This window comes from Lissotriton helveticus, chromosome 10 (genome assembly GCF_964261635.1).
Source record: "Lissotriton helveticus chromosome 10, aLisHel1.1, whole genome shotgun sequence".
NCBI lineage: Eukaryota > Metazoa > Chordata > Amphibia > Caudata > Salamandridae > Lissotriton > Lissotriton helveticus.
The window spans coordinates 410,702,727-410,728,933 of NC_136071.1; the positions used below are offsets into that span (position 1 = coordinate 410,702,727).

The window sequence follows — 26,207 nt, forward strand, 5'->3', positions numbered from 1 at the left end:
CACTGCACGCGTCTCCCGTGGGCCTCCTACTTCCTAACCTTTGGTTGTTCAGAGTAGCCCAAGCGATTCCCTAGGCCCTAGGCCTGCTTTCTATTCCTGTCGTGGTTCTTATACCACTATTTTAGTATATGGTTTGTGAGGCCCCTAGTGCATAACTGTATTTTTGCAACTTATCGTATGCTAATTAAGTAACTTGTATTGTGCTTTTACCTCTGACCTCATAAAGAGTGTAGAGGGGTTGTGTTTAGAATAAATACATATATATTTAATATATACCTTGTGTGGTGTCCTTTCATTTGGTACTCAAGGGATTATAATTGGTAAAACAGCTTGCTTCACATGCACTCTGAAGTCTTAGCCTATTGATTGCTGTTCCATGCTACCACTAGGATAGCTTTCTATAAGGTTGACTTTACAACCACCATCAATAAGGGTCAATTTTGACTGGTGCAAGGTGCCCACTAGAACTAGTGGACATCATATGCCAGGCTAACTTCTCACATTCCTTACCTTGGAATTACCCCCAGACTGGATCCAGAAAAGTTTTTTCTTAGCAGTACCCCTGCGTGTCGGTTGATTCCGCATCTGTTATTGGCATCGTGGTTGCCGGGGTAACGTTGCGGTGTCTACTTAGACACTCTGACGTCAGTTCTTTATTTTTCCGCGCCAGCCATCGCCGATCCGGAGCGAGCGTGCCCCTAGTCACTTTTTGATTAAATCTTTTTCAACTTTTGTCGACCTCTTTTTTGAGTCTTCGAACTCCTGGTAGCACAAGGGCTGTCCCATCGTCGGACCGGCTTCAAGCCCTGTGACTCCTGTCACAAGTTGATGTTGATCACCAATCTGCACCTCGTGTGCCTTTGGTGCGTGGAGTGCGACCACGATCTGAAGTCTTGCTCCGACTGCCGGGCCATGAACCCAAAGTCTTTGCAGGAGTGGTCCAGAAAGCTTTCGGAGTCCCTGCAATCCGCTGTGCGACACTCAAGCTTTCTGTTAAGAGGAAGGTTGTGGGACCGGTTGCGGAGTCATCACCATTTTCTTCAAAGTCTTTGCACTCCTACGGTAAGTCAAAGCACAAAAAGAGGGCGTAGAAGCATCGTCGCTCTTTGCCCTCTCCCCGTCCATTAGCCGATGTAACGCGGAACTCGGAGCGTCATCGCTTTCCGCTTCCGTTCCTTTCCCGGAGCCGGAGCGTCCCCTGTCCAGCTTTGTCAATTTTACGAAGCGCTGCACAGCATCTTTGGGCAGCCTGACTCCGCAGGCACACCTTCAGGCCCCACAGACTCGATTGGGGGCCCTAGGCCTTTGATGCTGGCGGCTCCGGCCCCGGCTTTGCAGGATCCCACGGATCCAGGCCTGGATCCGAATCCGTGCTGGTCAACCTCACGGCACCTTCCCCCGCGCCAATTCCAGTGGCGATGCCCGTTGAAGAGGTGGGTGATGCCAGTGGTCTGGATACTTCCCCAGACCTTGGTATGCTCCCACCCCCTCCCCCATACACTTTGGCTACGGAGAAGGGAGCTTCCTACACTGTGGTGTTGCATAAGCCGGCTGAGGCCTTGAGCTTCCTATGATGGCTGACAGGACCAATCTCCTGACTGAGGTGCTTTTTCAGCCTGCGGGGGCTCCGGTGGACTGGATGATTGCCCGCCCCGGGCAACCCACTTTTCCTCTCCCATCACCCTACCCTTGAGAGCTTGGTGGTCTACGCTGTAGGAGAGTAGGGTCTGCTTCCTATGGTCACCCCCACTTTTTGCTGTGATTTTCTGGTTTTTCGACTCTAGACTGGCTGTGACCCTGCTAATCAGGACCACAGCCTAGCTGTTCTCTCTAAATTGATACCATGTACTTTAGGTACATACCAAATTGGATATTGGGTCACCTCTGTTAGCCCCTGTATAGTGTGCCCTAGGTACCCAGGGCATAGGTGCAGCCAAGGCCTACCAGGGGCTGAAGCATGTATTATGCCACCCCTGGCTGGCCATCCAAACTGACACCACAGGCTGATCACTCAGTTTGGGTAAGGTGGTGTAATCACCCCTTACTTAGATATAGTATATCTATATCTACCTTATATTTAGACACATATGCACCTATAAGTCACTCCTATGGCAGGCCTTAACAATCTTGGAGGCAGACTGCTTGGTTTTATGTAAGAGGGTGCCCTAGCACGAGCTGAGCCCCTCTGCAGCTTTCGGAACCATCTGCTTATAGCTGTTCTATGATATAGCCATACCATATACTCTTAAGTGCATTATAATCCTCGCGGTGAATGCTAACTTTGGTTTGGCTTTATCAAAACATGTTGTGTAAGGTGTCAAACACTTTGGAATACTACCCCCCCCCCTACCAGTTCTGGTGACGGGGGTAGAGGAGAAGACATGTAGTTACTTTACAACCCGGTTAAAGTTAAACAGAGCCTCAGCATCACAAAATGGATGCTGCTGCCACAGACATGAGTCTGACCTCCTGCTGCTGGACGAAACTCCGGCAGGGGAGGCCTGGACAATAGGTTTTCTGCCTTGGGAGGTGCTAGCACCTCCCCAGGCAGGCTTTTAGTGTATTGGGGCAGGGAGGCCTGCAAAATGAGACACTGCCTGGGGCACACAAGGTGCTCCATGCATAGCCCGGTTCAAACCAGTTGCTGGGGCACTCCAGCCCCAGCTCTGGCACGAAACTGGACAAAGAGAAAGGGGTGTAACCACCCCCTTCTCAGGGTACACCCATAGGAGGGACCTAGCAGGTAATCCAGCCCCTTAGTTTGGTATAAAGTTAGGAGCTGTGTCTAGAAACATCAGATTACCCTGGAAAGAAACTACGAAATGAAACTCTTGGACTTCAACATTCTATGCTGACTAGAAGACTGAAGAAGATCTCCCTTGTGGTCAAGGAGTGACCACCCTGTTCAAACAGGCACCACCAGTAACTTGCTGGTTTGCTTTGTCGACGCTCCCGACGGAACCCGACGACTCAGCTACTCAGGACTGGACTTACAGACTTCTTTCCGACCCACATCCACAGCAAAGCTGAGACCCGTGGCGGACACGAGAGATGTGGGACCAGACTCCCTGGGCATCCTGCAAATTGCTAACTGCATCGACTCCTGAGGTAACTCGCAGTTGTGCATTGGGGCACGAGAAGCCCCTGACCCGAGCAATATCTGCACCAGAGCTCAGCCCTCCACACTCCACGAGTGCCACGTGGGGCCCGCTCCTGCATTTCAGCTCGACACATCTTCCCGGTTGCTAGCCCGTTGGCTAGTGAGCCCCCTGAAGACGATCCTTTGAATTTCCAATGCTTGCCTGGTTGCTCTGGGCTAGCTCCAGCTTCCTTCCAAAAGAGAAGCGCCTCAGACCTTGCTGGTCTGACTTGAAGCAAATCTTCCTTTCCTGCGTGGGTTGCGGATACCAAGGCTTGTTCTGTCCAATCCGATTTCCGACACTGCAGGCAGCTAGATCCTTCGTGGGACAGCTCGACTCGAGCTCCTGGTCGTCGTCGACGCCTCCTGGTCCTCATGGCTGCAGAGACAAGCTTCACCTCTTCACCTGTTTGCATCGTGACATCACCTGGTTCCATCCTGGTTCCTTCCTGGTTCCTTCCTAGTCCGGCCTTTCAGGGCGACCAGTTGCCAGTGGGCAGCAGGATCTGCTATCACCTCCACCACTGACACAACACCACGTCGGACAAGTGGGTTTTGCAGATAGTCCAAAGGTGCTACTCCCTCCCCTTCAAGACTACCCCTCCATCCATGCCACCAACATTCCACTGCATGTTGGAGGATCATTTGGTCCTTCTCCGCCAGGAAGTTACCACTCTCTTGGCCAAGAGAGCTATCGAACGCGTCCCTGTGGCAGAAGTAGGTCGTGCATGCTACTTCCACTACTTCTTGGTACCCAAGAAGGACAAAGGCCTGCGTTCTATCCTAGACCTCAGGGATGTCAAAAGCTTCCTCCGGAAGGAGAAGTTTAAGATGTTAACCTTAGCTCAGGTCTTGTCTGCCCTCAACCCTGTAGACTGGATGGTAACATTGGACTTTCAGGACGCTTACTTTCACATCCCTGTCTTGCCTGCCCACCGGCATTACCTGCTCTTCATGTTAGGCCATGAGCATTTTTAGTTTACGGTGCTCCCCTTTGACCTTACTAGTGCCCCTGGGTGTTCACAAAAGTGATGGCAGTGGTCGCAGCTCATCTGCGCAGATCAGGGATTCCAGTCTACCCCTATCTCAACGACTGATGAAGGTGGGTTCGCCCCAGGCTGTCGTCTCCCAATTCCAGACTGCAGTGGACCCCCTCCCAAAAGCACCTTTTCGTCGAGGCGGTTCTGGACACAGTGCAGTTTCGGGTTTATCCTCCCAAGCAGCGAGTCCGGGATATTCGAGCTATGATACCGATGTTTCAGCCTCTCTCCTGGTTTTCAGTAGAATGACTCTGAGGCTGCTGGGCCTCCTGCATCCTGCTAGTGGATCATGCCAGGTGGCATATGCAGGCTCTGCATGGGACCTGAAGTTCCAAGTGGGCGCAGCATCAGGGAAATCTTTCCGATGTCGTCCAGATCTTGGAAGGTACTGCACGTCAGTTGCAGTGGTGTCTCACAAACTAGGATTGGGTCAACAGCAAATCCCTCTCTCTTCCCCAATCAGAGTTCACAGAAGGGACAGATGTGTCACTCCTGGGATGGGGGGGCACACATGTGAGAGGCGTAGATCAGAGGCCTCTGGTGGAGTCCGGGCTCCACATCAACCTTCTGAAGCTCCAGGCGATCCGTCTTGCACTGATGGCATTTCTTCCTTCTGTCAATAGAAGATACGTGCAGGTGTTCACGGACAACACCACCACCATGTGGTATTGCAACAAACAGAGGCGGGGTGGGGTCGTGGACCCTTTGTCAAGAGGCTCTTCACCTTTGGATATGGCTGGAACATCGGGGCATGTCCCTGGTTGTTCAACACCTGGCAGGTTCCCTGAACGTCCGGGTGGACGAGCTCAGCCGTCTGTGCATGATGGATAACTATGGGGTCTTCACTCAGAGGTGGTGCAAGGTCTCTTTCAACAGTTGGGAGAGCCTTGGTTAGATGTATTCTCCACAGAAGAGAACGTGCACTGTCAGCAGTTCTGCATGTTGGAATTTCCAAGACGCCTCTTGCTCGGCGATGCCTTTCGTCGTGAGTGGAGTTGTGGCCTCCTGTACGCCTTTCCACCTGTACCACTTCTGCCCAAGAAGATCAAGCGCGACCGGGCCCAAGTCATTCTTTTGGCTCCAGTGAGGGCACAAAGAGTCTGGTATCACGAGCTGTTACACATGGCTATCTATCCGCCGATCAGACTGCCTCTTCCGGAGGTTCTACTGTTGCAGCAGCAGGGACTCTCCTCCACATTAACCTGTCCAGGCTCCACCTCCTTGCGTGGAGATTGAGTGGTGACAGCTTTCGACCTTCCTCCCACAGTCTGTAATGTCATCTTGGCAGCCAGGCGTCCCTTCACTAAAACAGTATACGCCTGTAGATGGAACAAATCTGTGGCATGATGCACAGCAAAGGCTGTGGATACCCTTTCTGCCCCTCTTTCTGAGGTTCTCTTAATTTTTTCTTTGGCCCAGTCGGGCTCTGCTCTGGAAACTCTTAAGGGCTATCTTTCGGCCATTTTGGTCTTTGTTCACCTTCCTGATCAGCCTTCTCTTTTCAAGTCCCCGATTGTTAACAGATTCTGAAAGACATTGCTCATCTCTTTATTCCTTCTTCTTTCATGATGCCCCAGTGGGACTTGAATCTTGTCCTAGCTTATCTTATGTGTGCTCCATTTGAGCCCCTACATAATTGCCTTCTTCACCACCTTACTTTGAAGACTGCTTTCTTGCTTTCCATCACCGCAGGGTGAGTGAGCTTCAGGCCTAACCTTCCAAACCTCTCTTTCTGGCTGTTCATCCGGACAAAGTGGTTCTTCGCACTAGGCCCTCTTTTCTGCATAAACTGGTTACCTCTTTCCACATAGATCAGGCCCATCTTCTTTCCGCTCTGCACCCTTCCAAAGATGAGGAGAGATTCCACTGTCTGGACCCAAAATGTGTACTACACACTAAATGATTTCTTGGGGGATGATCAACTCTTCGTGGGTTATGTGGCGCCAAGAAGGGTCAGGCAGTGCACAAGCATACTATCTCTCGATGGGTTGTCCTATGCATCAAGATCTGTTATTCTTTGGCTAAAAAAGAACCTCCATTAGGACTGCGCGCCCACTCTACCAGGGTGACGGCAGCCACTACTGCTTTGGGGCATGGAGTTCCGCTGAATGACATCTGCCAGGCAGCCACATGAGCATCCCTGCACACATTTACCAAACATTACTGTCTGGACAGCCTAGTCCGGAGAGACTGCTTTTTCTGCCGTTGTGTTCTTCAGGACTTCCTGGTGTGAACTTGGATCGCAGACCCACCTCCGGGGTTGGTATTGCTTTTCTAAGGTAAGGAATCTATAACTAATGGTATCTTTCAGATGAACAAGTTACTTACCTTCGGTAACGATGTATCTGTAAGCGACATACATTAGTTACAGATTCCTTACCGCCCCCCATCCTCCCCATTCTGCTAACTGAATTCTAGGAATAGGGACTACCTTTCAGGGCCCTAGTTTTGTGCACCAGTGGTCAGTTTCTTTCATGGCTCTGCGCTTCTGCTGTGGAAAGTCGTGTCAGAACTGACGTCAGCGAACAGGGGCAGCATCTAAGTAGACACTGTGATGTCATCCCGGTGACATCGATGGACGCGGAGTCGACCAACGCCACGTTCGACGCAAAGGGATACTGCTAAGAAACCGGTCTGTGCGGGTCGCTGTCTGTATTCTGTCCGTCCTCTGCCGCCTTCAAGACGCACCCTGAAGGCAACCAGACAGATCTGAAAAGAAAAGGAACAGAGTCCCCGAAGCCAGGCTCCAAACGCGAAACAAGAGACAAGGGAGGCGCGTGTTTGCTTAGGATCACACCGTTAGGGGAAGCAGGGAAGCCGAGATTGAGCCGAGATGTAACTGTTTCACCGTGCACTCTTCAGCCACTGGAACTGTGTCTCTTTCGGACATTTACGGTTATGTTTTTTTGTTTCTAATTTTTCAAGGGTTCGATTAGAGCGTTTTACTTAGGGCAGTTTTACCTAAAATGAACCTTACCCTGAACTTAGGTAGTAAATAGAGACTCCGCGACTAGAAATCAATTTGACCCACAAACCTAGGGATACATGTGGATGCTTCCACCAAAACTGCGCATGCTGTACTTACTCAGTATATAATGGACACCATTCTTCTGTACCGGCGCAGCACAGGCGTACGCACAGGCGTACTCACAGGCGTACCTGGATAAGGCGACCTACTCCACTTCTTGCCGCACCCGCTTTGCGGGTGCCGCTTCGCCCAGGAGTGTGTGGGGTATTATCTTTGCATCTTAAGGAGGAGGACCAGCAAGGCAGGCAGGGCAAGAGGCTTGGCGGGGCTGCGAGCGTGCGGGGACTCCGTCAACCAGGAGTCCCTGCGAGACCAGGGATACCAGCATCCGGTCCGCTCTCCCTGCTGGCCCGCCTGCTGCCCAGCTGAAGCTTGTTAAGGCTTCCACCACCTTTCTTCTCCGGGACACCATTCTTCTGTACCGGCGCAGCACAGGCGTACGCACAGGCGTACTCACAGGCGTACCTGGATAAGGCGACCTACTCCACTTCTTGCCGCACCCGCTTCGCGGGTGCGCTTCGCTCAGGAGTGTGTGGGGTATTATCTTTGCATCTTAAGGAGGAGGACCAGCAAGGCAGGCAGGGCAAGAGGCTCGGCGGGGCTGCGAGCGTGCGGGGACTCCGTCAACCAGGAGTCCCTGCGAGACCAGGGATACCAGCATCCGGTCCGCTCTCCCTGCTGGCCCGCCTGCTGCCCAGCTGAAGCTTGTTAAGGCTTCCACCACCTTTCTTCTCCGGGACACCATTCTTCTGTACCGGCGCAGCACAGGCGTACGCACAGGCGTACTCACAGGCGTACCTGGATAAGGCGACCTACTCCACTTCTTGCCGCACCCGCTTCGCGGGTGCGCTTCGCTCAGGAGTGTGTGGGGTATTATCTTTGCATCTTAAGGAGGAGGACCAGCAAGGCAGGCAGGGCAAGAGGCTCGGCGGGGCTGCGAGCGTGCGGGGACTCCGTCAACCAGGAGTCCCTGCGAGACCAGGGATACCAGCATCCGGTCCGCTCTCCCTGCTGGCCCACCCCCTGCCCATAACGGCCCTATAATACAGCCCCTAATTCCCGCAGCCCGGGGCGAAGACCGGGCTAAGAGCGGGCCGTTTGAGGCCGTTCGAGGACGGAAAGGACTGGACTGGGCCATATCCTTTGGGGCTTTTTTATCAACGTTTTTATTCGCGTTAATTACTCTGTGCCCTTGTTCCCTGTTGTTTTTATGATATGTTCACGGGGCAGTCGTAGTAAAACTGCCAAGGGCATTAACAAACCAAGTGGGACCCTGGATGACTTCCTCACGAAGACCAATTTGGCCATTGACGCAGAAATTAACAAAATGCAGCATAGGGTTTCCCTTGAACTAGATGCTGCACGTTAACTGTCCTTAAATATAGCTTCTTCCAAGAAATCATCTTTAGGAAGGCTGGCCTTAGCGTTAACACCCGAGCGTACATCTGGGCCCTGTTCCTTGCTTGCAGTAGCTGATATACATCACTCGCCTCCTACATTTTTTCCTGAGCAAGCTGAGGAATCTATTGTAACCCCTCTGGAAGGGCCCACACCACCTATTTGTGTGGCTGGGACTAGCTCCCTAGCAAAAATCGTTATGCCAAAGATTGCTGCTAATGCTAAAAAGGCTGCCATACAACAGAAGAAATGTTTGGCTAGGTCTATACTTGCTCGCAAAAAGGCAAAAATTGCGAGATTTCATTTTTTTAATCGTCGACGGCCAATGGGCACACCTGGGTTTGGGGAAGTAAAAGACAAAGCCCACACAGCTTTACTAGGCAGTGATATCTGCCCTGTTCCAAGTGGTGTTGAGCTTGATCCCCGGGTGGCAACTCTCCCTGACATGAATAAGGAAGGGTCAATTGAGGGTAGATTGAGTGTGGTAGAGGGGGATAGGAGGGGGGATGAGGATTTCTTACAAACTGTATGGGACACACTCAAAAAGTTACTTACCCCCTGGAGCTTAGACTTTCCAGAATGGAAAACCATCTGCTAGAAATGGATAGGACTTTAGTCACATTGGCTAGCCTTAGTCTTAAGCAAATGGAAGCTAGGCTTTCACTGGATGAGGGTTTAACTTCCCAGCCATTAGAGTCAGATCCCCCAACCCCCCCACCTTCAAGACCTAAACCCGTACCAAAACCACGCACAAAAGTTGGGGATAATGCTACTAATTCCATTCCTAGCACTTGTCTCCCGCCCCAGGACCCTTTACCAACCCAACCCAGACATCAAGCATGCCCTGTAAAGAATACAGCACTACCTAACGCTAGCGTTCAAACTAGTTTACATCAGAATGTAGCATGCCCTAAACCCAGGCCTCTAACTATTGTACAACAGCCAAACCAATTGACTAACAAGAATTTGCCATTCTCAGAATCTAGCCGACCGAACTTTCGTGGTGGTTATATCGACCTACCACCGGAGGCTAGTCAATATGTCATTGTATTGGCTGGTGTGCCTACTCTTGACCCACAAATAAAAGAGGACCATTGGTCTCTTAAAAATAAGGTCATTCATTGGCTAAACACGAACAAACAACTACCCAGTCATCAAAGAAGTCAGGTTTTAATGGTGCGAAGAGTACCATGGGTTGGGCCCACCCATAAAACCATCACTGGTGACTGTGTGGTTGTGTCGTTTGCTGACCCCCATACAGCACAGCATCTTTGTTCGTGGGCCACTTGTGAAGACAACCACTCAGTCATTGTTAGACCTCTCACTTTTTTCTATCCTCATCGACAGCACCTTGGTATGGGAGGGTCTTGGACGACAATCCAAAAGCCCAGGCACAGAGGATTTGGGAATGGTGGACCTATCCAGAGAACCGGGTGGCAAGGTGTTCCCACATCAAATATGTTTGGCTGCTTGGATGAGGTCGACTGACTAGGGGAGGCGGATGCTCTAAAACACTCAGTAGATCTCATCCCGTCCACCCAGGCATTGCCCAGTATGGTTTGTTCTGTGTCGCCATTAGGCCCACGCTTAATACCGGACACCGTTTATAAATCAAATTCAGTTGAGTTGGGAGTTCCGGGACTATCTGAGTCTCCTTGCCCCAGTAACCCAGATAATGAAATTAAAATGGCCTCTTGGAATATAGCGGGTTTAAAGGGTCGCCTGGATAGCGATGATTGGGTCGATTACATAACTACACATGATATCATCGCTTTCCAGGAAACTTGGTCAGTCGACCCTCTATTTAGAGTGGGCTTTTTGAATTTTTATAAGCCAGCAGTGCAGGGTCCCAGGGGTAGAGCTTCGGGTGGACTAATTATATGGATAAAAAACTCACTTGGCTTCAGCGTGAGGGAAATCCCGGTAAAGAACCCTGATCTCCTTTGTGTATCCTTAAGCAAGGAGAATTGTAAGGATATTGTTTTAATTAACATTTATGCCCGAGGTTGTCAGGGTGGCAAAAAGCAACCTATCATTAATGATTTGGAAGACCTCCTAAATGAGCATAAAAGTGACCAGCTCGTTTTAGTGGCAGGTGACTTAAACTGCTCATTCGAACCCATCCTGAACCTTGCTGAGGAAGTAGGGATGGACGATGATTTAGTCTGGAATATTCCCCCGCTAGCAATAACTAAGGGTGTTAGGGGTACGGAGGCAGCTCTCCACTGGCTTGGGCTCTGCCTGGAATGGGGGTTCAGGGCGGTGAACGGCCGCAGCCTATCTGATAAGGCGGGAAAACCAACCTTTGATAATGGGTCTAGTGTGAGTCGCATTGACTACATACTGGTCAACATTGATTCCTGGGATACTGTAGTTGACATGTTGATAGAAACTAGGCCAGAGAGCGATCACAATCCACTCTCGCTTGTACTTAAGATCCCGGGTCTTGGGCCCCCTTTGACAGAAACAGCTTGTATCACATCAGACCTAGTCTTGAGTGACAACAGAAGACGGGTCAAATGGTCGAGGGTCATAGCTGATCAGGAGCTTGTCTGTCAAATAGAAGAACTGGTCCTAGGTACTAGTAATAAGATGAGTGCAGTATCACTTAATGATAGGGAAAAGCCCACTATTGTTGATCTCCACGAGGCATGTTTTGCGGCCATTAGGGAACTTCTCACTCGGCCATGTAGAAAACAGAAAGAGAAGCAATTCAAGGGTTGGTATAACAAAAAGTGTAGAGAAGTGCACAGCATTCTAATTGCTGCTGTTAAATCTAGAAATACCCCTGACATTAGGATAGCGAGGCAGGCCTATAAACATATCATTTGGGAAGCCAAAAGGGAATGGGATGATTCGTATTGGCTTGATCTTCTCAAAGCCTGTGAGTCGTCCAACCAGATTAAGTTTTGGGAGCTAGTCAGATGGGGCAGGGGTTCCGACTCACTAACACCCGAAAATCATGTTTCCGCTGTTGATTGGGTGGAATTTTTTTCCTCTCAATTTAAAGATCCTAATATTGTTCAGTTGGCAGATGAGTCCGTAGTGGGGACTACACAATTATTTTATGGGGATAGGTTAACCTTTTGTACCTCGGATACCAAACATGCTTTAGGCTTAATCCAGTCTGGGAAAGCCCCAGGTATAGATGCAGTACCAGCCGACCTTTTTAAACTGAATTTAGAACTATGGGTACCTTACATAACAACTTTAGCAAATTCTATTGCAGCGGGCGCAAGGGTAGCACAATCCTGGAAAGGGGCTGAAATACTTCCAGTTCATAAGAAAGGGGATCGATCTTTACCTAAAAATTATCGCCCCATTAGTCTGATCAACACCATTCAGAAAGTGGTATCAAGAATGGCCCTAGCTAGAATACAGGGGTGGATCGAGCAGAACAATATACTCTCCCCCATGCAGGCAGGGTTCAGATCAGGCACCAGCACCCTAGATCAGGTGTTTCGTTTAACTATGTTGTATCGGAAGGTTGTCTTCTTGGGCGGCGGTGTCATCTACGCCGCCTTTGTCGATCTTAGGTCGGCATTCGACTTGGTCCCAAGGGCTAAACTTTGGGATGCCCTTGGACTCATGGGCCTTCCTCCCGAACTATTAGAGCTAGTCAGGCGCTTACATGAGGATAACTTCGCCCGTGTAAGATGGGGGAAACAGGGTCAGGTGACCGCTAGCTTCCCTGTCGAACGTGGGGTCCGGCAGGGTTGCGTGCTAGCCCCTACCCTGTTTCTCCTATTTATCAACCGGGTGGTTGCATTCCTTAGTGAAACACAAACAGATGCTCCCACCCTGGGGGGCTCAAAGTACCCCATGTTAATATTCGCCGATGATACCCTGCTCCTTTCCAGGACTCGGAGTGGTTTGCAAGCGGCCCTCAATAGATTTGCAGAATTTTGCACAGAAAATGATCTTCAGATTAACGCTGAAAAAACTAGATTTATGGTTTTTAATAGAAATAAACAAGTTAAAAGTTCATTTTTATTAGACGGTGTCCCAATTGAACAGGTCAAAGTCATGTCCTACTTGGGCGTGACTCTTGACCATCAACTTACTTGGAACCCACAGTTGGAGGTATTAATTCTTAAATTTGTTCGCCTTACAGGATGCTTGCTGAAGGAACACAAAAAAACCTTTACCAAACGCATTACACCAGCGTTAAAAATCTATGAGGCCAAGGTTAATGCAGCTACCCTGTATGGTGCGGACATATGGGGCTACAAAGGCTTGTCAGCACTAACTATAGCACAGAAAAGCTTTCTTCGGAATCTAGTGGGGCTTCCTCAATCGACACCCATAAAACCTCTGCTTTTAGATTTAGGTTGTAGACCACTGGATGAGATGGCACAGTATCGCCTTGTTGCTCTTTGGCGTCGCCTTTGGACGACCGAAGAGCTTAGTCTTTTCGCTCATGAATTGGGCGAGATTAGATCATTGTGGGGTGCCCAGAAAATTCCATGGTTGCGGGAGGTCAAACAAATCTTGCACTCTATGGGCCTCCCCGAACTATGGTTACATCCCGAATGTTCTAGGTTCCCATCTAAAGTGGAATTTAAAGAGTTATTTTGGGCTGCAAAGAAATCTGCACTGGTCTCCCTTTCATCAGAAAATAGCCTAACGGGACTGTTTTTAACACACAAGATTATACCGTCCCTTGAGCCCTATTGGGATTTGATATGCAAAACACCTGACCGTAAGCTGTATCATCAGTTTCGGGTGGGCACTTTGCCGATCAATTCCTTTTCCGCAAAGTGGGCAAAGAATACAAGTACAAAATGCCTTTTTTGTCCTGACCAGGTTGAAAGTGTTGGTCATCTGTTTTTTGCATGCCCAGCATATCGATTGCCTCATCATAAATGGTTGAAACCAATTTGCAAAACCTTTAATTGTGAGGGGAATCGCACAGCCCTGTTGAAATTACGTGATATGCGTACTGAAAAATCCGTGATCTGTGTTTCCAAATTTTTGGGGTGGATGTGGCTGATTCGTGTAAAGAACTTGTAACCCCTTTTTTCATTAACTTGACTATTTTTAACGCCTGTATATATTTTGACGGCAATCTTTTTTTAATACCTGGGGTTCCATTGCAAAATGTAAAAATGTAAAAATGCTGAAATGTTGATGTTTTTTATATTTGTTGTCTTTTATGAATTTTATTCGAAATAAAGACTATATGAACTGAACTGATGAACTGATACTGCTAAGAAAACATTTCTCTTGATCCAGTCTGATGCCTGGGGGTAATTCTAATGTAAGGAATCTATAACTAATGTATGTCTCTTACAGATACATTGTTACCGAAGGTAAATAACTTGTTCTTTACCACTAGTTTGTCATCTGCTTCCCCAGCACTTGGCCGCCAGGCTCCTACTTGCCTTGAAGAGCATCAAGATTTTACATCGCTTGTTAACCTCCTTCCTTAACATTATTTTTGTAATGTCTGAATAGGAACGCCAGTTACATTAATAAGCCCAACTTAATTATTTTTTATTCCTGCTGTTCTTCACTGCTTTTATCAAGTGTTTTGATTTGGTGTAGATACCGGTCTTGATGTTTTATTGTATTCAGCATAATATATTTTGCTTCTCATCCCATACCCTTTTTGTTTTACAGAAAACTCTACAAGTGCTTCATCTGAGAGGTAAGTCCTTCATATGTGTTGGATTTTCTTGGGAGGCTTTACTGTTAGAGAACTTAAAAAAAAAACACTTTTCTTTTCAATATTTAATGTTTTGTTTGTGTGATGCCATTCTTAACCCTTTCGCTGCTAGTCCTTTTCCCACCCTCTGTGCTAATCCTTTTTTGGGCTATGTGGGGTAGTTCGTGCTTAGACCCCTGTATTTTTTTTGTCCACAAAGGTATCCACGCCAAATTTGCGTCCTTATCTTCCAACATCATGGGGATTTCAAAGGTACCCAGGGTTTGTAGATTCCCCTGGAGGGTACCCAGAAATTAGCCAAAATACAGAAACATTTTGGGTTTCTTTGGGAAAATGGGGAAAAAGTGTTTCAGAAGAAACGTCTGTTTTTAGGTCGAGCGTAGAGCTGCGCATGCCTAGCATGCGCTGTCTAGCTCAGGACCTATTGTTGTTAGTTTCGGGGGAATCTGAGACAGCATTCGGCCACGCGCCTCTGCTGTCTCATATTTGTCCGCGTGAGCGCGCCTTGCGCATTTGTATCTGGCTGCCCGTCCCCTGGCTCCGAATCCCCTCTAACACGCAGGCACGCCCACAGACACACGCAGGCAGGCACGCGCGCGCGCACACACACACACCCACACAGGCAGGCACGCACACACACACACACACACACACACACGCACCCCCCTCCCCCACCACCACCACCACTCCCGGGCTCACGCGCACACACACGCGCACACACAGACACACACATCCCCCCCTCCACTCACCGTGCTCGTTTGTGGCGTCGCCTCGCTGCGCTCCTTTTCTCCGGCGCATCTCCACACGCGGGGCACTTCTCTGTATTTTCACGCTACCGCGGGGCTCTCCCTCCATGACAGGAGCCCCGCATCAACGAGCAACACTGGCCTCTTCCGGCCGCGTCCTAGGCCCCGCCAATGTCACGGGCAAGGATGCCTGACTTCCTGGTTTCGCCCCCGCCGGCGACACTGTTTCTTCAGCTAAAGCGTGATCTTTTCCTAGAAAGGCCGGATCGCTGTTTACGTTTCCTGAAGGGCACGCAAGGTCACGTGGCTCCAGGCTTCTAAGCGCACGCCATATATGGTGAATTGTAAATTGGAACGCGTTATCTCTAACCTTTCGCGTGTTACTGGCAGGAGGAAAGTCAAGGTTTTCAAAGTGTTTTATTTTCTTTTCTCACCTTTTACTGCAGAACATTGGTGGATTTTGGTGAAAGCTGCGAACTTTGGAAGCGAAAGGTGATTTCGGATGAGTGCATGCGACTTAATTTGTTTCAAACTGGTGCTGCTGCACCATTAATCATAATGTACATCATAATGTCCCTAAAAGGATGATCCTGTCTTAAAATACTGAATTATGTGGCACTTTAGAAAAAAACAGCCCCTTGTTCTTGATCGGGTTTTAGCTTGTTTTTCAGTGTGTGCAACGGGGGCCCCCACGTATGAAAAAACGCCCTCCTCTGTGCCAGCAGTAGGGGGATTCTCCTCCCCTAATTATTCACTGCCCACGGCCAGAATCACAGTTCCCATGCTTTCTTTCCTTTATGCACTTCGCCGCCGTGATTTTGGGCAAATCATTGCATCTCATCGTGTCTAAAACAATAAACGTGACTCTATGTAAAGTATCCTGTGCTCTTGTGAATCTCTCCAATACCTTTGGATCACGATCGCGCTGTATAAAAATAAATAAGTATATTTAAAAAGAATAAAGATATCATATGTTAATTGTGTAATCGCTGACGATAAGCACAGAGCAGGCAACTAAACAGCAAACAGCCAATGAGAGACGTGCAAACATGTTTTTATTTTTGAGACAGTGTGGCGACTTCGAATTGGTGACAAGTCTTGTTTTTTGTTGTTTTTTTGGTGCATATTTTTATATAGCGCAAACTCGACTTGAAGGTATTGGAGCGCTTTACATGAGCACCGTATTTACATTACAAATTCAGGCACGGGTTGCGGCAGCTGTTCAGTTTCTTCGGCCGGGTCTTTCTTTTTCTGAACCGTGTGTGTAATTTAGCACGGCCCTGTTACTATTCTTGACATCGTAAATAGTTGAGACAGTTGTGTTACCTTCCGACTTCGCCCCTTTCTCTCACCCTCCCTTCTCCCTAAACCCTGGGAAGGTGAGAGCGCAGCTTCCGCTCCTTTTCACTGCGCACTCCTGTGGATGTGACCGAGGGGGCAAGAGACGGGGCAGTGGCGAGTCCGACTATATAAATGGAGCATCACTGTGAAGCATTCAAACTAGCAGAGTGCCCCTACTCCCCAGCTTTGCCTGCATTTCTCATTGACCTGTGGTACTAATGAATTAAACCTGCCATGGACATTGGGCACGGACAGTGCGTCGGAAGCCCCAGTCATTATTCCGTGCTATTATTACAGACGTTATTGACGTTCATTCTTTAGAAATTGAAGTTAAAGACCAAGTCTGAGCCAAATGGAGAAGGCAGTACAGCTAAGAATCCAAGAACTGAATGGGCATGTCCTGACCTGTCTTCTCCACGTTTGGTCACGTGATCCGCACTGGTTTTCAATGACAGAAGCGAGCACCCGGCGCTCTGTATGGGGCACCGGTCATAACTTCTTACATCCCTGACAAATAATAATTGTGACATTGAGGGAATTGTGCCTATCGAAAAATCTCTCCTTTTTCATACACGGGAGACCGTTTGTGAGCCAATAAGGTTAGGGTTGTGTAACAGCCAGTCACAAGTCAGGCTGGGGAAGGGGGTGTCGGGAGTCTATTGTTGGTGTGTCTGTCATCTTTTGTGTGTTGTGTAGCGCTGCATGGCAGTACTGCTGTGTTTTAAGGTGTCTACATTGCTGAGTAATGCTGTGTGTGGGAGCGTGTTGCCACTGACAGTTACGTTGCCGCCCTGACTCACTCTACCGCCCTCACTCGCTCTACCACTCTACCGCCCTCAGTCTACCGCCCTCAGTCTACCGCCCTCACTCTACCGCCCTCACTCTACCGCCCTCACTCTACCGCCCTCACTCTACCGCCCTCACTCTACCGCCCTCACTCTACCGCCCTCACTCTACCGCCCTCACTCTACCGCCCTCACTCACTCTACCGCCCTCACTCACTCTACCGCCCTCACTCACTCTACCGCCCTCACTCACTCTACCGCCCTCACTCACTCTACCGCCCTCACTCACTCTACCGCCCTCACTCACTCTACCGCCCTCACTCACTCTACCGCCCTCACTCACTCTACCGCCCTCACTCACTCTACCGCCCTCACTCACTCTACCGCCCTCACTCACTCTACCGCCCTCACTCACTCTACCGCCCTCACTCACTCTACCGCCCTCACTCACTCTACCGCCCTCACTCACTCTACCGCCCTCACTCACTCTACCACTCTACCGCCCTCACTCACTCTACCACTCTACCGCCCTCACTCACTCTACCGCCCTCACTCACTCTACCGCCCTCACTCACTCTACCGCCCTCCCTCACTATACCGCCCTCCCTCACTCTATCGCCCTCCCTCACTCTGTCTTTCTATCTATCGCCCTCCCTCTATCGCCCTCCCTCTATCTATCTATCGCCCTCACTCTATCGCCCTCCCTCTATCTATCTATCGCCCTCACTCTATCGCCCTCCCTCTATCTATCTATCGCCCTCACTCTATCGCCCTCCCTCCCTCTATCTATTGGCCTCCTTCTCTTCCACCCACCTCCTTCTCTAACTCCCTGTTCTCTTCTCCTGTGCTGATCTGCTGTTCTCTTCCACCCGCCTCCTTCTTTAACTCCCTGTTCTCTTCTCCTCTGCTAATCTGCTGCTCTCTTCCACCTCACCTTCTTCTCTAACTCCGTTCTCTTCTCTTCTTCTGTACTGATCTGTTGCTCTCTTCCACCCAGCCTCCTTCTTTAACTCCCTGTTAACTTCTGCTGATCTGCTGCTCTTTCACCTCACCTCCTTCTCTAACTCCCTGTTCTCTTCTCTTCTCCTGTGCTGATCTGCTGCTCTCTTCCACCCCACCTCTTTCTTGAACTCCCTGTTCTCTTCTGCTGTGCTGATCTGTTCCTCTCTTCCACCCACCTCCTTCTCTAACTCCATGTTCTCTTCTCTTCTCCTGTGCTGATCTGCTGCTCTCTTCCAACCCGCCTCCTTCTTTCACTCCCTGTTTTCTTCTCCTGCGCTAATCTGCTGTTCTCTTCCACTCACCTCTTTCTCTAACTCCCTGTTCTCTTCTCCTGTGCTGGTCTGCTGCTCTCTTCCACCCGCCTCCTTCTTTAACTCCATGTTCTCTTCTGCTGTGCTGTTATGCTGCTCTCTTCCACCCACCTTCTTCTCTAACTCCCTGTTCACTTCTCTTCTCCAGAGCTGATCTGCTGCTCTCTTCAACCCGCCTCCTTCTCTACCTCCCTGTTCCCTTTTCCCGTGCTGTTCTGCTGCTCTCTTCAACCCCACCTCCTTCTTTAACTCCCTGTTCTCTTCTCCAGAGCTGATCTGCTGCTCTCTTCAACCCCCCTCCTTCTCTACCTCCCTGTTCTCTTCTCCCGTGCTGTTTTGCTGCTCTCTTCAACCCCCAACTCCTTCTTTAACTCCCTGTTCTCTTCTGCTGTGCTCATCTGCTGCTCTCTTCCACCCACCTCCTTCTCTAAGTCCCTGTTCTCTTCTTTTCTCCCTCTGCTGATCTTCTGCTCTCTTCCACCCGCCTCCTTCTTTAACTCCATGTTCTCTTCTGCTGATCTGCTGCTCTCTTCCACCTCGCCTCCTTCTCTAACTCCCTGTTCTCTTCTGCTGCGCTGATCTGCTCCTCTCTTCCACCCACCTCCTTCTCCAACTCCCTGGTCTCTTCTCTTCTCCCGTACTGATCTGCTGCTCTCTTCCACTCTACCTCCTTCTCTAACTCCCTGTTCTCTTCTCTTCTCCTGTGCTGATCTGCTGCTCTCTTCCACTCCCTGTTTTCTTCTCCTGTGCTAATCTGCTGTTCTCTTCCACCCGCCTCTTTCTCTAACTCCCTGTTCTCTTCTCCTGTGCCGATCTGCTGTTCTCTTCCACCCGCCTCCTTTTTAACTCCCTGTTCTCTTCTCCTGTGCTGATCTGCTGCTCTTTTCCACCCCACCTCCTTCTTTAACTCCCTGTTCTCTTCTCCTGTGCTGATCTTCTGCTCTCTTCCACCCGCCTCCTTCTTTAACTCTGTTCTTTTCTCCTGTGCTGATCTGCTGCTCTTTTCCACCCCACCTCCTTCTCCAACTCTCTGTTCTCTCATCTTTTCCTGAGCTGGTCTGCTGCTCTCTTCCACCCGCCTTCTTCTCTAGCTCCCTGTTCTCTTTTCTTCTCCTGTGCTAATCTTCTGCTCTCTTTCACCGCCTCCTTCTTTAACTCCCTGATCTCTTCTCCTGTCCTAATATGCTGTTCTCTTCCACCCCGCCTCCTTCTTTAACTCTGTTCTTTTCTCCTGTGCTGATCTGCTGTTCTCTTCCACCCACCTCCTTCTTTAACTCCCTGTTCTGTTCTCCTGTGCTGATCTGCTGCTCTCTTCCACCCCGCCTCCTTCTTTAACTCCATGTTCTTTTCTCCCGTGCTGATCTGCTGCTCTCTTCCACTCGCCTCCTTCTTTAACTCCCTGTTCTCTCTCCTGTGCTGATCTGCTGCTCACTTCCACCCCACCACCTTTTTTAACTCCCTGTTCTCTTCTCATCTCCTGTGCTGATCTGCTGCTCTCTTCCACCCGCCTCCTTCTCTAACTCCCTGTTCTTTTCTCTTCTCCTGTGCGGATCTGCTGTTCTCTTCCACCTGCCTCTTTCTCTAACTCCCTGTTCTCTTCTCCTGTGCCGATCTGCTGTTCTCTTCCACCGCCTCCTTCTTTAACTCCCTTTTCTCTTCTCCTGTGCTGATCTGCTGCTCTCTTCCACCCGCCTCCTTCTTTAACTCCCTGTTCTCTTCTCTTGTGCGATCTGCTGTTCTCTTCCACCCGCCTCCTTCTTTAACTCCCTGTTCTCTTCTGCTGTGCTGTTATGCTGCTCTCTTCCACCCACCTCCTTCTCCAACTCCCTGTTCTCTTCTCTTCTCCCGAGCTGATCTGCTGCTCTCTTCCATCCGCCTTCTTCTCTAGCTCCCTGTTCTCTTCTCTTGTCCTGTGCTGATCTGCTGCTCTCTTCCACCCGCCTCCTTCTTTAACTCCCTGTTCTCTTTTGCTGTGCTGCTCTGCTGCTCTCTTCCACGCCGCCTCCTTCTTTAACTCCCTGTTCTCTTCTCCTGTGCTAATCTGCTGCTCTCGTCCACCCCAACTCCTTCTTTAACTCCCTGTTCTCTTCTCTTCTCCCGAGCTGATCTGCTGCTCTCTTTCACCCGCCTTCTTCTCTAGCTCCCTGTTCTCTTCTCTTCTCCTGTGCTGATCTGCTGCTCTCTTCCACCCGCCTCCTTCTTTAACTCCCTGTTCTCTTTTGCTGTGCTGATCTGCTGCTCTCATCCACCCCACCTCCTTCTTTAACTCCCTGGTCTCTTCTCTTCTCTTGTGCTGAACTGCTGTTCTCTTCCAACCGCCTCCTTCTTTAACTCCCTGTTATTTTCTCCTGTGCTGATCTGCTGCTCTCGTCCACCCCAACTCCTTTAACTCCCTGTTCGCTTCTCTTCTCCTGTGCTGATCTGCTGTTCTCTTTCACCCGCCTCCTTCCTTAACTCCCTGTTCTCTTCTCCTGTGTTAATATGTTGTTCTCTTCCACCCGCTTCCTTCCTTAACTCCCTGTTCTCTTCACCTGTGCTGATCTGCAGTTGTCTTCCTCCCGCCTCATTCTCTAACTCCCTGTTCTCTTCTCCTGTGATGATCTTTCTGCTCTCTTCCACCCCACCTCCTTCTTTAACTCCCTGTTCTCTTCTCCTGCGCTAATCTGCTGTTCTCTTCCATCCGCCTCTTTCTCTAACTTCCTGTTCTCTTCTCCTGCGCCTATCTGCTGTTCTCTTCCACCCCCCTCCTTCTTTAACTCCCTGTTCTCTTCTCCTGTGCTGATCTGCTGCTCTCTTCCACCCGCCTCCTTCTTTAACTCCATGTTCTTTTCTCGTGTGCTGATCTGCTGCTCTCTTCCACCCGCCTCCTTCTTTAACTCCCTGTTCTCTTCTCTTATCCTGTGCTGATCTGCTGCTCTCTTCCACCCGCCTCCTTCTTTAACTCCCTGTTATGTTCTCCCATGCTGATCTGCTGCTCTCTCCCACGCCGCCCCCTTCTCCAACTCCCTGTTCTCTTCTCCCGTGCTGATCCGCTGTTCCCTTCCACCGCCTCCTTCTCTAACTCCCTGTTCTCTTCTCCTGTGCTGATCTGCTGCTCTCTTCCACATACATCCTTCTGTAACCGCACACACAAACACATACACACACAAACACATACACACACAAACACATACACACACAACCACACACACACACACAACCACACACACACAACCACACACACACAACCACACACATACAACCACACACATACAACCACACACATACAACCACACACATACAACCACACACACACAATCTCACACGCAATCTCACACGCAACCACAGACACAACCACAGACACAACCACAGACACAACCACAGACACCACCACAGACACCACCACAGACACCACCACAGACACCACCACAGACACCACCACAGACACCACCACAGACACCACCACAGACACCACCACAGACACCACCACAGACACCACCACAGACACCACCACAGACACCACCACAGACACCACCACAGACACCACCACAGACACCACCACACACACAACCACACACACACACAACCACACACACACACAACCACACACACACACAACCACACACACACACAACCACACACACACACAACCACACACACACACAACCACACACACACACAACCACACACACACACAACCACAAACACACACAACCACAAACACACACAACCACAAACACAACCACAAACACAACCACACATAGACAACCACACATACAACCTCACACACACACAACCATACACACACACAACCACACACACACCCAACCACACACATCTATCGCCCTCACTCTAGCTATCTATCGCCCTCACTCTAGCTATCTATCGCCCTCACTCTAGCTATCTATCGCCCTCACTCTATCTATGGCACCACCACAGCATCACTCAGGGGCACCACAGCATCACTATGCGCTACCACAGCACCACTGAACGCCACAACATCACTCAGCGCCACCACAGTATCAATCTGTGAAACCATTCAACAACAACTGGTTCAAATATGTTCTCTCAATGTTTCAAGCTTTATTACAAATGTCACAAAAAGATGTTAATATTTCACTTCTGTTCTTGGATTTTCATCACAATAAAATACACTGAACATAATCTTCATAAAAGTTATTGACAAAAGTTTAAGCTATTGCCATTATAAATTACAATAACTTTTATTTAAGTATTAATTATTTAAAAAAATGAAAAGCCATTGTATTTGTAATATCAATACATCTAAGTCACGTAAATACAAAACATGTTGCATTACAAATGCTATAGGTGTCACATTTGCAAAAGATAAAAGTATTGGCATTGTAAATGACAAAGCTATTCATTTCGCTAATTTTAAAACCAACACATAAATAAAAAATGTGTCATTTAGAAGACCAATAGCTCAAACTTTCCTAATGCGAGACCTATTGCATTGCAAATGCTTGTTTTTCTTGCAAATGGTATCAACAAAGGGTTTGTGGTGCTGAAATCACCAGCTTTCAGGGACAAGCCGACTTTTGTCAGAAAACCAACATTTTTTACACAGTTTTGACATTTTACTGGGACATAGCCTATTTTTGCTACTTTTTGTGCTTTCAACCTCCTTCCAGTTAGTGGTAGAAATGGGTATGAAAGCAATAATGGGTCCCGTGAAGCTATACATTTCTGAAAAGTAGATACAATTTTGATTTCAGCACGGTGTCGTTTGTGTAGATCCTTCAAGACTTTTTTATAGAAACAAACAGTTGAAAATAAGAAAAATAGAAAATGAGTTGAAACAACAGCCATTTGTGCCAACGTTTTCACCTGTCACAACTTCTAAGTATGGCAGATTTTTCAAAGCACTATACCATTACATCCGCTAGATCTTTCTGGTTGTGGGGATTTATTGGACTTGAAAGTTATCAAGAACCGGAGGAACCCAGAGGCAATAATTGAGCTTTGTTTTGCAATGTTTTTTCATTGTATACTGGGTATATAGCAATTCATTTGGTAAAATATACAGTAAAAAATAGGTATCAAGGACACCTATGAATTTCCGAAATTGGAACGAAATATAGAGTTTAGGAGCAGTAGCTATTTGCACATCTCCGAAATTGTATGCATACTAGCATGAGAATTATAGGATATTTTTCAAAGTTATTTCTTTTTTACACATTGTATTACATTTAGAAGGAACAAATGCATAGGAATTCAATGCGTAATAACAGTTCTGTATTCCCCTAAGTCTCCCGATAAATATGGTACCTCACTTGTGTGGGTAGGCCTAGTGCCTACGGCAGAAAACGGCCTAAAACGCAACATGAAAACACCACATTTTTACAGTGAAAACAGACCCTTTTTTTTTTTAAAGTGCCTAGCTGTGGATTTTGAAACCTAGCTTAGCCGGCACCTAGGGAAACCTAGCAAACCTATACATTTTTTAAAACTGGACACCCAAGGGAATACAGTATAGGGTGACTTGTGTGTCTCTCAACAGGTTCTGTTACCCATAATCCCTTGCAAATCTCAACTTTTGAAAAAAAAATACATTTCCTCACATTTCAGTGATGGAAAGTTCTGGAATCTGCATGGATCCACAAAATTACAGCCACCCCTCATCCCCCAAAGTCTCCCGATAAAAATGGTACCTCACTTGTGTGGGTAGGCCAAGTACCCGTGACAGGCCAGGGCCCAAAATTTATTGTGAAGACATCAAAATGACTTGTCACAAAATGACCTGGTTTTGTGAGGGAGGCACCTGGGTTTTTGGCCTTGGGTTCGGCGGCCATCTAGGGAATCCTACCAAACCCACACATTTCTGAAAGCTAGACACCGTGGAAGTCCAGGGAGGAATGGGTTGCGTGGATCTCTCAACGTTTTCCTACCCAGAATCCCCTGCAAACCTCAAATTTAGCGGGATAATCAAATTTGTCTTACATTTCTGTGTTTTCACACTGTTGGACCTGGGGTTCCCAGTCCACACGGGGTAGCCTGGCACAGAGTAGGTATGGCTAATCTCAGAAGCTTATTGTGTACAGTTTGCATCACACCATGAACAGTAACTCAGCGTCTAACCACCAGTAAAAGAACGACTCTACACCAGGTTGGAAAAATACGATTTGTTTTATAAAAGCTCTTTAAGTTATCTTGTTCCGTTAGTCATATCATGGGGTCATACATCAAGCACTTCCCCCATCAATTTTCCTGCATCAAGGAAGTTTCAACATTACAACGTACCCTTCAGTCAATTAATTCAACAATTACACTTATTACTTGAAGTTGCAGGCAGTTTCTTGGTTGTTTAGATAGGTCTCAAAAGGAAAAAGAAAACATGTTACATCACATCAAGTTAGCGAAAACTTGCATTAGCACAGTCTAGATATCACTTTGTATAACACATTTAGTTAAGTTGAGTTAAGTGCTTGCTCAGCAGTGCCAGATTGATCCCCTCCTGGGGATAAATAATAAGGGCAGACCGGAGTTTCAGTCAGATTCATACAATTGTTTAGAAATCTCACCAAGCACTGGCCCCTGTTGTACTTTACTGACGAACCAGCATTAGCTCTAGGTCTATTAAATCTCTACTGACAGTATATCAGTCTTCGATAGAACGGGCTCCCTTGGCCAGTACGAAAGTTTCATTGGGGTTCATAAGGGGAGACCAACCACTAGGACCTGTGGTGTCAACTCCCAATTCCAAGACCCTCACCAGCCCCCAGAGCCCGGCTTACTTATGGCAGTTTAGTTGTTTATTCAGTCCCAGCCGACACAAGCAGCTGGAGACGTCACCGCACCTCAAACGTCCGTTCCCTCTCCACCTAGGCCGACTCGCTCTCTGGGCCTGCGCGGGAGGAGAGACGCTGCCGCTCCACGTATCAGCTGATTCCTCCTCAGCCCGATCACTCCCCGAGGCACTTCCTTGATTTCCCTGACGAGCCGCGCTACTGGGCCTGGGTGGGTAGCAAGCATCGGTGTCGCAGTGCCACCCCTCTGGAACTCTGACGAGATCTCTGCTGGGCCTGCGCGGGAGTCAGACGCCTCGGGCTATGCTACCGCTTCCCCAATATCGATCTCAATGTTCAGCAGCAGCTCCGACGTCGCCACCAATTCAGGTTCCTCCCTATCTGGAATGGGGACGTGTCTCCCACCCGGGCACCTCGAACCCTGATGCCGCAGAACAGGTGGTCCTCACCGCTCACCAGGACCCTGGCAATCTCGTCCCTGGAAGGAGGGGAAAGTGGCTACTGGTCAGCGCTCCACAGCGCAGGCAAGGGGACAGCCCTTAACAGGTGTGGATTCGTAACGGAAACTGGGGGAGGGTGACAATGGCTCACCGTTACTTCTTTACCGGGGTCTCTCAGGGTCGGTAAACTGCTCTTCCTACCGAGGGACAAAAGGGGCAGTACTCTTGACTCGGCACCGGCCCCGACAGTCACTTGATATGGTTCAGTGGAAGTGTCAGTTTCACCTATTCTGTAGATATACCAGGGCAGGATTCGATTATAGAATGCCTATGCAGGGTCAGATCTAAGGCCAGGGGCGATAACAGCAAAAAGGGCCCATCCCCAGAGCTAAGTCAACCCTCTCAGTGTTCCACCTCTCTGATGTCCTAGCCTGCACTCCAGCTAGCCCTCCAATGTCACCAAATGGCCACCCAAGTTCTGGCCCTTATATAGACTGGGCCCTGGCTACTGGAATCAGCTGGAAGGTTCTAGAGCCTTCCCAGTGCAGTCCTATGGCTCAGGT

General features: G+C 48.9%; 1 protein-coding gene across 4 annotated transcripts in view; it reads left to right on the top strand.

Annotated features, from left to right (window-relative positions):
* GTF3C1 (general transcription factor IIIC subunit 1) overlaps positions 1 to 26,207 on the top strand; it is a 2,559,884-nt gene that overhangs the window by 2,418,507 nt on the left and 115,170 nt on the right. For all 4 annotated transcript variants that reach the window (XM_078662887.1, XM_078662886.1, XM_078662885.1 and 1 more), the window contains exon 35: positions 14,228 to 14,255. In XM_078662887.1, the coding sequence (XP_078519013.1) occupies positions 14,228 to 14,255 (28 nt within the window). The remainder of the gene's footprint in view (positions 1 to 14,227; positions 14,256 to 26,207) is intronic.